General features: G+C 56.2%; 1 protein-coding gene across 1 annotated transcript; it reads right to left on the reverse strand.

The window, feature by feature from the left end:
- Positions 1–351: 351 nt before the first annotated feature.
- CLDN15 (claudin 15) lies at positions 352–10,590 on the reverse strand. The gene is made up of 5 exons (XM_038768870.1): positions 10,374–10,590; positions 3,752–3,916; positions 3,113–3,194; positions 2,788–2,904; positions 352–833 (listed from the first exon to the last, which is right to left on the reverse strand). Exons 1-5 carry the CDS (start codon positions 10,588–10,590, stop codon positions 728–730), a joined length of 687 nt encoding a protein of 228 aa, XP_038624798.1. The 3' UTR covers positions 352–727.
- Between the last annotated feature and the right edge of the window lie 1,167 nt (positions 10,591–11,757).

Here is an 11,757-nt window from a genome sequence, read left to right on the forward strand (position 1 = left end):
ACGTACTAGGAGCTTAACAAATGCCACAGGTCTCCCGGGGGGCCTCCCCTCGATCCCTCTTGCTGCTGTGGCGATGGAGGCAGAGGTGAGGGAGATGGGAGTGGACGGGGGATGCAGAACTCCAGCTGACTAAAATCCATGTCAATCAACACTAGGCCAATGAGATGGGCGTACACCAAGAATGTCTCAGAACTTGGGCTAACCCAGCCAGATGAATACAATCGTATTAATTGAATGAGCGACTGATTGAACGAACGATTAGATGCTACAGATGAGGTAAGTCCTGATTGGCTTCCCCCCACCCTTGTGCCCCTCTTCCTCCCAGGGCAGGGCTCTGGTCCAGGCCTCGGGAAGCATCGTAAAAACTTTTATTTACACAAATCCCCAACCCAGGTGACTCAGCCTCCACCTACCCCAAAAATCTCTCGACGCCGATTGGCGGGCAAGGGGAGGAGGGCGAGGCCCGAGGGGGAGAGGCTCGGCCTCAACTTACCCACAATCTCTCGACGCCTATTGGTGGGCAAGGAGGAAGGTGGGGTCTGAGCGGGAAGGCGTGCCGCAAAGCCTGCGGCCCACCCTACCACGATGGGGTCGGGGTCGTCGGCGGGGAGTCTCGGAGTCTCATGGGGGGCCGGGGCGGGAGGAGCAGGCGTGGCGGACCCCCACCTTTCCAGTTCCTCCTGGTCCCCCTCTCCCCGGGGCCAAGCACCCGGATGCCATGGGCGTCCTACACATAGGCGTTCTTGCCGTACTTGGCCAAGCCGCTGTTGTCATCCGAATCGCTGCGCCCCCGAGTCAGGATGGATTGGGGGGCCTTGTAAGGCGGTGGGTTGCTGAGGGGGAGGAGTCGAGTCAGAAGAATTGCCCCGTTCCCCTTCCCCGGCCCCCAGCTTGGACCCCCCCAACGCTTCGACCCCCATCGACACCCCCTCTAGACTGTAAGCTCAAGGTGGGCGGGGAATGTATCTGTTTCTTGTTGTACCGTACTCTCCCAAGCATTTGGGAGAAGCAAGAGAAGCAGCATGGCTCAGTGGAAAGAGCCCGGGGTTTGGAGTCAAGCCCATCCGCCAAGCTAGCTCTCTTCCTCCCTTCAAGGCCCTGCTGAGAGCTCACCTCCTCCAGGAGGCCTTCCCAGACTGAGCCCCTTCCTTCCTCTCCCCCTCGTCCCCCTCTCCATGCCCCCCATCTTACCTCCTTCCCTTCCCCACAGCACCTGTATATATGTATATATGTTTGTACATATTTTTTACTCTTCATTTATTTCTTTATTTTATTTGTACATATCTATTCTATTTATTTTATTTTGTTAGTATGTTTGGTTTTGTTCTCTGTCTCCCCCTTTTAGACTGTGAGCCCACTGTTGGGTAGGGACTGTCTCTAGATGTTGCCAATTTGTACTTCCCAAGCGCTTAGTACAGTGCTCTGCACATAGTAAGCGCTCAATAAATACGATTGATGATGATGATGATGGAGTCAAAGGTCATGGGTTCGAATCCCAGCTCCACCACATGTCTGCTGTCTGACCTTGGGCAAGTCACTTAACTTCTCTGGGCCTCAGTTCCCTCATCTGTAAAATGGGGATTAAGACTGTGAGCCCCAAGTGGGACAACTTGATCACCTTGTATCCCCCCCAGCGCTTAGAACAGTGCTCTGCACATAGTAAGCGCTTAACAAATGCCGTCATCATCATCATCATTTAGTACAGTTCCCTACACATGGTAAGCGCTCCATTCATTCATTCATTCAATCGTATTTATTGAGCGCTTACTGTATGCAGAGCACTAGACTAAGCGCTTGGGAAGTACAAGTTGGCAGCATATACAGACGGTCCCTACCCAACCATGGGCTCACAATAAATACGATTGACTGGCTGATGACTAAATGATTAGAGAAGCAGCGTGGCTTAGTGGAAAGAGCCCGGGCTTGGGAGTCAGAGGACGTGGGTTCTAATCTCGGCTCTGCCACTCGTCTGCTGTGTGACCTTGGGCAAGCCACTTCACTTCTCTGTGCCTCAGTTCCCTCACCTGTAAAATGGGGATTATAAGACTGTGAGTCCCACGTGGGACAACCTGATTACCTTGTATCTATCCCAGTGCTTAGAACAGTGCTTGGCACTGAGTAGGTGCTTAACAAAGCCATCATCGTTATTATTATTTTTAAGTCCTCTATTATTATGAAGAAGCAGTGTGGCCTAGTGGATAGAGCAGGGGGAGTCAGAAGGGCCTGGGTTCTGCAGCGAGCACGGGCTTGGGAGTCAGAAGGCATGGGTTCAAATCCCAGCTCCTTCATTTGTCAGCTTTGTGACCTTGGGCAAGTCACTTAACTTCTCTGCCTGTTACCTCGTCTGTAAAATGGGGATTAAGACTGTGGATAACCCGATCACCTTGTATCCTCGCCAGCGCTTAGAACAGTACTTTGCACATAGTAAGCACTTAACAAATGCCATCATTATTATTATCATTATTACTAATCCCGGCTCCTCCACTTGTCTGCTATGTGACCTCGGTTCTCTGTGCCTCAGTTCCCTCCTCTGTCAAATGGGGATTGAGACGGTGAGCCCCACGTGGGACAGGCACTGTGTCCGACCCGATTAGGTTGTCTCTATCCCAGCGCTTAGCACAGCACCTGGCATATAGTAAGCACTTAAGCAAGACCACACCCACCATGCCTCATTCCCTCGGACTTCCCCACAAGGGCTCTCCCAGGCCTGTGCACCTGGGGCAGGGGGAGAGGCGAATCCCACCCTCTTCCTCCACCCTCCCCACCCCGGGGAGTCCCCAGCCTCACCTGGGCGGGACGTCATCATCAGAGTAGGTGCAGCGCTGGGAGAAGAGGCTGAGGCCTCCCAGGATGCAGAGGATGGACGCGGCCCAGCCCAGGTAGAGGGCTGGACCCAGCTCGTACCTGGGGGGTGGGGGAGGACAGGTGTGGTGAGGGGGCTCAGCGAGGTGGGCGGGGGAACGGGGACTTTGGGGTGGTGGGGGTAGAGATCTTGAAGGGGGGAGGAGGTTGCTCTTGAGGGAGTGCTCAATAAATACGATTGATGATGATAAATACGATTGATGAGGGCCGGGGTGGGGAGGGAGGGTTGGGGCGCTTATTCCCAACTCACTTGGTGCCCGGATAGAGCGGGTCGAAGAAGTCCTTGGTGATGTTGAAGGCGTACCAGCTCACGGCCACCATCCCGCACAGGCCTGGGGGATGGAGAGAGGGGTGGGGAGCGGGCCTGGGTAAGCCCCCCGCTCTGCCCCCAAACACCCCCAAAGCAACACAGCCCCCGAGCGGGCCTTCCACCTCCTCCAAGACGCCTTCTCTCCAGCCCCCCTTCTCCCACTCCCTTTCTTCTTCCCCCCGCTCAGCCCCACACCACTTAGGTCCACATCTGTCATTTCCTGATTTCTAGTCACGTCCGTCTCCCCCTCTAGACTGTCAGCTCGTTGTGGGCCGGGAATGTGCCTATTTCTCGTCGTAGTGTCCTCTCCCGAGCGCCTACTCCAGTGTTCTGCGCACAGTGAGCGCTCAGTAAATACGATGGAATGAACCACTGATGGGTGGGGGGGACCCCGTTGTTTTCCCTCCCCAGCCCCCCGCGCCCCTTCTAGACTGTGAGCCCGTTGTTGGGTAGGGGCCGTCTCTGTATGTTGCCAACTTGTCCTTCCCAAGCGCTTAGTCCAGTGCTGTGCACACAGTAAGGGTTCAGTGTCCCCCCCGCTGGCTCCCGCCCTTCCTTCCCTTCCGTTCTCTTCCTCACCGGCCAGGACGTCCATGGCCCCAGCGCCGGCTGCCATGTTGGCCTTGAGGCGGGGGTTGTGGTGGGCCACGTGCGTGCAGCGCAGCCCCACGATGCCGAACAACAAGGCCAGGAAGCCCAGCAGCAGGGCTGTCACCATCAGAGCCCGGCACGCCTGGATGTACCCTGGGGGACACAGCACCAGCGCTCAATAAATACGATTGATGATTGATGATTGATGATAACTCGCTTGCCCTGTCCCCTCCTTCCACAGCCCCCTCCCCAGGCCCCTCCATCCCACTGACCCTTCCCCAGCTCCTCCAGCCCTTCCCCACCTGCGGGCCCCCCTCCCCTGGCGAAAACTAAACAACAAATCACCTGCCGCCCACCCAACTGCTAAGAGGGCCCGCTGGACTGAGATGCCCAAGGAGGTGGGGATTAGTCAGGAAGGCTTCCCGGAGAAAGAGGCATCCGCCCACCCAACTGCTGAGGGGGCCCGCTGGACTGAGATGCCCGAGGAGGTGGGGATTAGTCAGGAAGGCTTCCCGGAGAAGTAGGCACCTCGGGAGGCCTAGAAAGCGGGGAGGACTCGACCGGATTTGAAGCAGGAGGGAGTTCGAAGCCGGGGGGAACGGGTCGGAGGGAGGCAGAGCTAGGTGGCGGGAGGGGTGAGAGCAGGGGCGAAGCAGGAGGAGAGAGCGGATTCGGGGAGGGGCATCGGCAGAGATCCTGGAATCAATCAATCGTATTTATTGAGCGCTTACTATGTGCAGAGCACTGGACTAAGCGCTTGGGAAGTCCAAGTTGGCAACATATAGAGAACATATAGAGTTCCCCAGCCCGCACCCTCCGCTCCTCTGCTGCTAATCTCCTCAGCGTACCTTGTTCTCACCTGCCCCGCCATCGACCCCCGGCCCACATCCTCCCCCGGGTCTGGAATGCCCTCCCTCTGCCCATCCGCCAAGCTAGCTCTCTTCCTCCCTTCAAGGCCCTTCTGAGAGCTCACCTCCTCCAGGAGGCCTTCCCAGACTGAGCCCCTTCCTTCCTCTCCCCCTCGTCCCCCTCTCCATCCCCCCATCTTACCTCCTTCCCTTCCCCACAGCACCTGTATATATGTATATATGTTTGTACATATTTATTACTCTATTTATTTATTTTACTTGTACATATCTATTCTATTTTATTTTGTTAGTATGTTTGGTTTTGTCTCCCCCTTTTAGACTGTGAGCCCACTGTTGGGTAGGGACAGTCTCTATATGTTGCCAATTTGTACTTCCCAAGTGCTTAGCACAGTGCTCTGCACACAGTAAGCGCTCAATAAATACGATTGATTATGATGACGATATAGAGCCACTGACCGCTGTGGGATGCGCACTGGACATGTCACAGGAAGCGAGAATGGTGTTTGAGGAAGATGAGGGGGCAAGTGGAGTGCAGAGGGGGAGGCCAGCGGGAGAGAGAGACAGGCAGAGAGACCCGGGAGGAGACCGATGCCCAGCTTCTAACAGGGAGGGGACAGGAACTTGGCACCAGGATGGTGTTGGGATGGGGGTGAAGATGATGGTGTTTATTATTAATAATAATTGTGGAATTTGTTAAGCACTTTCTATGAGTAAAGCCTTGTAATAATTATTATTGTGGTAAGATAAGCATAAGATAGTAAGATACATAGTAAGATAGGCGCTTACTATGTGCCAGGCACTGTACTAGGCCCTGGGGTGGAGACAAGCAAATCGGGTCAGACATAGTCCCCGTCCCACGTGGGGCTCACAGGCTCAATCCCCATTTACGCTTGTCAGCTGTGTGACTCTGGGCAAGTCACTTCACTTCTCTAAGCCTCCGTTACCTCATCTGTAAAATGGGGATGAAGACTGTGAGCCCCCCGTGGGAGAACCTGATCACCTTGTAACCTCCCCAGCGCTTAGAACAGTGCTTTGAACATAGTAAGCGCTTAATAAATGCTATCATTATTATTTATTTATTATTTATTATTTACTCTATTTATTTATTTATTTTACTTGTACATTTCTATCCTATTTATTTTATTTTGTTGGTATGTTTGGTTCTGTTCTCTGTCTCCCCCTTTTAGACTGTGAGCCCACTGTTGGGTAGGGACTGTCTCTATGTGTTGCCAATTTGTACTTCCCAAGCGCTTAGTACAGTGCTCTGCACATAGTAAGCGCTCAATAAATACGATTGATTGATTGATTGATTGATTGATTATTATTATTATTTTACAAATGAGGGTAGTGAGGCCCAGTGAAATGAAGAGACTGGCCCAAGGTCACATAGCAGACAAGTGGCGGAGGCAGGATTAGAACCCATGACCTCCCGGCTCCCAGGCCCGGGCTCTGTGGCGTCCAGTACACCACGCCGCTTCTCTTGTACTAAGCGCTGGGGTAGATGACAAGATGATCGGTTTCCTCACAAGGTTCTCAGCGTAAACAGTCGGGACAACATTACCACATCATTTTGCAGATGAGGTAATCGAGGACCGGAAAAGTGATTTCCCCAAGGTCACAGGCCAGTTACGTGGCGGAACAGGGATTAGAACTCAGGTCCTCTGAGTCCCAAGACCAGGCCAATTGGCGCCAAGCACTGTACTAACCACTGAGGGAAGATACGAGATCAGGTCAGACATAGTCTCCGTCCCACATGGGCCTCTCCGTCCCATGGAGAGGGAGAAAGGGTCATTTTCTAGATAAGGAAACTGAGACTCAAAGAAGTGATTTACCCAAGGTAATAATAATGATGGCATTTATTAAGCGCTTACTATGTGCAAAGCACTGTTCTAAGCGCCTGGGGAGGTTACAAGTTGATCAGGTTGTCCCCCGGGGGGCTCACAGTCTTAATCCCCATTTTCCAGATGAGGGAACTGAGGCCCAGAGAAGTGAAGTGACTGGCCCGAAGTCACCCAGCTGACAAGTGGCGGAGCCGGGATTTGAACCCCGATCTCTGCCTCCAAAGCCCGGGCTCTTTCCACTGAGCCACGCTGCTTCCCAAAGGTTACACAAAAGGACAGCGGCAGAGCCGGGATTGGAACCCAGGTTCTCCGACTGCCAGGCGCAGGGCCAGGAGGGTCTCGCTCTCCTTTCCTCCCTCTCTACCACCACCTCACCCTCTCTCTTGGGTCTCCTTACCTCCTTCCCTTCCCCACAGCACCTGTATATATGTATATATGTCTGTACATATTTATTACTCTATTCTACTTGTACATATCTATTCTATTTATTTTATTTTGTTAGTATGTTTGGTTTTGTTCTCTGTCTCCCCTTTTTCTTCATTCATTCAATCGTATTTATTGAGCACTTACTGTGTGCAGAGCACTGTACTAACTGCTTGGGAAGTACAAGTTGGCAACAGAACTGTACAGAACTAAACTGTACTTAGTACAGTTTAGTGCCCACGTCATCCCCCGGGGCCTGGAATGCCCTCCCTCTGCCCATCCGCCAAGCTAGCTCTCTTCCTCCCTTCAAGGCCCTGCTGAGACCTCACCTCCTCCAGGAGGCCTTCCCACACTCAGCCCCTTCCTTCCTCTCCCCCTCATCCCCCTCTTCATCCCCCCATCTTACCTCCTTCCCTTCCCCACAGCACCTGTATATATGTATATATGGTTGTACATATTTATTACTCTATTTATTTATTTATTTATTTATTTATTTATTTTACTTGTACATTTCTATCCTACTTATTTTATTTTGTTGGTATGTTTGGTTCTGTTCTCTGTCTCCCCCTTTTAGACTGTGAGCCCACTGTTGGGTAGGGACCGTCTCTATGTGTTGCCAATTTGTACTTCCCAAGCGCTTAGTACAGTGCTCTGCACATAGTAAGCGCTCAATAAATACGATTGATTGATTGATTGATTGATTGATTTAGACTGTGAGCCCACTGTTGGGTAGGGACTGTATATGTTGCCAACTTGGACTTCCCAAAGTGCTTAGTCCAGTGCTCTGCTCACAGTAAGCGCTCATTAAATACGATTGATTGATTGATTGATTGATTGCACCCGTCAGCCTCTCCCGGGGGGTCGGGGCGTCCCCAAGCCCCCTCCTCAGCCTGGCACCGGCCGGCTCCGAGTCGGGGCCGGCTCCCAAGGACCTTGCTCCGCTGCTTGGGGTGGGGCAAGGCGTGCCAAGGGGTGGAAGCGGGTGTCTTGGGCCCAGCCATGAAGGGGATGGGTCAGCCACCCCCCGCAGAGTGAGGGGTGGGGTCCGCAGGGGGCAAAGTCTTTTTCCGGGAGCTGACACGGCGGAGAGGGGACGATGCGGAGACGGGGAGGCAGCTTGGGGAAGGGGGGCTACCGTGAGGAGGAGCGTGGCCCAGTGGAAAGAGCCCGGGCTTTGGAGTCGGAGGTCAGGGGTTCAAATCCCAGCTCCGCCAACTGTCAGCTGTGTGACTTTGGGCAAGTCGCTTCACCTCTCTGGGCCTCAGTTACCTCATCTGGAAAATGGGTTCAAATCCCAGCTCCGCCAACCGTCAGCTGGGTGACTTTGGGCAAGTCACTTCACCTCTCTGGGCCTCAGTTACCTCATCTGGAAAATGGGTTCAAATCCCAGCTCTGCCGTCAGCTGGGTGACTTTGGGCAAGTCGCTTCACTTCTCTGGGCCTCAGTTACCTCATCTGGAAAATGGTTCAAAATCCCAGCTCCGCCAACTGTCAGCTGGGTGACTTTGGGCAAGTCACTTCTCTGAGCCGCAGTTCCCTCATCTGGAAAATGGGGATTAAGACTGTGAGCCCCCCGGGGGACAACCTGATCGCCTTGCAACCTCTCCGGCGCTTAGAACAGTGTTTTGCACATAGTAAGCGCTTAATAAATGCCATCATCATGGTGTGGGAAAGGGGGAGTGAATCCTAGCAGAAAGTGCCCAGGCCAAGGAGACACAACACCCGGATACTGTCTTGGTTCTACCAATTGCTTGCTGTGTGACCTCGGGCGAGTCACTGCGTTTCTCTCTACCTCAGTTTCCTCAACTGTAAAATGGGGATTCGGTTCTCCTACTTAGAGTATGAGCCCCATGTGGGACAACCTGGTAAGACTTGGACCTACCCTGGCGCTTAGAACGGTGCTTGGCACATAGTAAGTGCTGAACAAATACTAGGAAAAAAAAAGGGGGGGAGGCAGCAAGGGGAAGGGGAGACAGCGTGAGGAGGGGGAACCAGCGAGGGAAAGGGGAGCGAACACTGTGGTGAGCAGCAGCACTTTGGGATGGGGAGCAGGAGCACCGTGAGGAGGGGGGAGACGGCCTGAGGGGGTGACGGCATGGGGAGGGGGAGACAAAGTGGGGAAGGGGACCTTGAAGGGGTGGCTGGTAGGGTTGGAGATGTCGGGGAGCTTGTAGAAGACCCCCTGGTCTTCCCCTCTCCGGACCCGGGGTCGCTCAAGGGGAGGTTTGTGGGGACCCCACAGGCCTTGGGAGAAATAACGGGGTCTCCCTGCCCCGTGCCAGGGTGGGGAGGGGCGGGTAGACAGAGCTGCCCCTGCTTCCAGGAGCCTGTGCCCCTCAGGGGGCATGGGCAGAGGGAACAAGCGCTTGGTACAGTGCTCTTCACACAGTAAGCGCTCAATAAATACGATTGAATGAACTGAATGAACAAGGTGGGGTGGGGGGGGGTGTGACCTAGCAGGAGGCGCTCTTCTCCCCTGGCCCAGATCTTGGGGTCCCCAGGGAGCCTGGAGTCCCGCACCCCTGCCAGGGAACACTGCCCCTGGCAGGCCCGTGCCCCCAGATCCCACCTCCTAACACCCCCCAAAGTCCCCTCGTTAGTTCCCCCTGCCCTCTGCCATAGACCCCCCACACTACCCCCTCATTACAATTGCTCCCCACCACAGCCCCCCACTTCCCCTCTTTACAGTCCCCACCCTCGCCCTTCTAGACTGTGAGCCCGCTGTTGGGTAGGGACAGTCTCTATATGTTGCCAACTTGTACTTCCCAAGCGCTTAGTACAGTGATCTGCACACAGTAAGTGCTCAATAAATAAATAAATAAATTCATAAATGAATAAATTCATTCAATGAATGAATGAATGAATGCCCCTTGCTCCCCCACCCCAAGCAACACAAAGTTTCCCCATCAGATAGGACAGAGGGCCCCACCAAAGGGGGGGGGTCCCATAAAAGGCCCCCCCCTTGCCCTCTCCTCACGACCCCCACGCCGTCACCCCCATCCAAACAGCACAGAATCTCCTCACTGGATGGGATGGAGATACAGCGAGACTCAAAACGTCCCCACAAAGCTGCGGCAAAGACCCCCACCGCCCCACCATGCCCCCTCCTCACAACCCCAAGCCTCTAACCACCCCCCAAGTAGCACAGAGTCTCCCCATCGGATGGGATGGAGATACAGCGAGACCCGAGACTGTAAGCTCGTTGTGGGCAGGAAATGCGTCTGTTTATTGTTGCGTCGGGCTCTCCCAAGCGCTTAGTACAGTGCTCTGCACAGTAAGCGCTAGACAAATACGATTGAACTGAATGGAAAGGGCCCCACAAAGGTGCAGCAAAGACCCCCACCCCTCCATCGCCAAGCAACAGTGTCCCCATTGGATGGGATGGAGATACAGCGAGACCCAAAAAGGCCCCAGGAAGCTGCGATGAAGCCCCCCGCTCCCCCCCGGGGAAGCCCCAGTGCCCAGGGTGGGTGGGTACCAGACAGCGCCAGCATGGAGGGGAACTCCCAGCAGTTGTAGACGCCGGTGGAGTCGGTGGCACAGCTGAACCAGAGGTTCTCGAAGATGGTGGACGTGGTGATGACGTTGCCATGGACGGAGGAGACGCGCCACTCGGCGTGCCGCAGGGTCACCCCCAGCATCAGCAGCCCCAGCGTCCCCAGGGACAAGCCCACCGCCTCCACCACCCCAGCCATGCCCCAAGGAGCGCCCCTGACCCCCGCCCGCCCCGGGGAGGGTCACCCTCCCGCTCCCCGCCTCTCCCACCCCGCTCGGCGGCCGGCGGGCCGACGGCTCCCGTCTCCCGGGACCCGATTCCGTCTCCTCCCGTCTCTCTGCCCGGCCGGGGGAGCGAGTGAGCGAAGGGAGCGGCGGCTCTCTCTGAAGTCGGGCCGGAGCGAGCGGCCAAAAGTCCAACCCTCCCTCCTTCCGCACCCCCCCTGCCCCTCCCCGCCCGCCCTCCACCTCCCCCGGTTCCCGCCCCGGGGGGGGACTTGGCCGTGAGTAACGGAAACGATCTACCCCGGGAGGTGGAGGTAGTACCAGGCCCGGTGATGGGGGCCGGGTCGCGTGTGTTTGCCTGACGGGCCCCGGGACACCCAGGTGGGGAGGGTGGACCAGCCTTTTCCTAGGCAGGACCGAGAACCACACGCAGAAAAGGGGGTGCCAAGAGTCCCGCAGCCGGATTCTGGCCACCCCCATTCGCCCTCCGCGACGAGGCCGGGGCGAGTCTCCTCCCCAGGAGCCCACGGTGAGGGGGAGTTGGGGAGAGGCTGAAGGGACCCCATCCACCCTGGCCTATAAGGAGGGGGGATCTCCAAGCGGGCCGGAGGCGGTGAGGGTCAGGGGTGAGGTGTGAGGGGTCCGGGGGACAGCGGCCTCGCTGCCCAGGCCCCAGTCCCCTCCGCCAGCTCGGGCGTTTGATCTTGGAGCGATCTTTGACTCGGATCAGCCTTGGAGGTGCAGGGCTGAGGACCGAGGACCGCGGGGGAGGAGGGTGGGGCGAGGTCGCCGTTGGTGTCCCCGTGGCCTGTGCCGGGCAGGTGGCCGCGCTAATCTCCCCTAATGAGGCCGGGAGTTATTGGGCTCTGGCAGCGATAGCGAGGACCAGGGTGAGGGCCCGGCCCGTGAACCGAGTGACACCCACCGACAGGCCGGGCCCACGGAGCCCGACCCGAACCCCGGGGAGGACCGCCAGCCCGTGGGAGCTGGCGGCCGGTTAGCAGCCAGTGCCCCCACCCCGGCAACCCACCGTCTCGGGGGAACCCCCCCGGAGGGAGGCCTGCTCACGATGGAGGAACGCGTGGTATGCGGAGGCGTAAACAGGCTTGGGCTGAGCCTGGTACTGGGCTGGCAGGGGGGTG

Source organism: Tachyglossus aculeatus, chromosome Y4 (assembly GCF_015852505.1).
Source record: "Tachyglossus aculeatus isolate mTacAcu1 chromosome Y4, mTacAcu1.pri, whole genome shotgun sequence".
Lineage (NCBI taxonomy): Eukaryota > Metazoa > Chordata > Mammalia > Monotremata > Tachyglossidae > Tachyglossus > Tachyglossus aculeatus.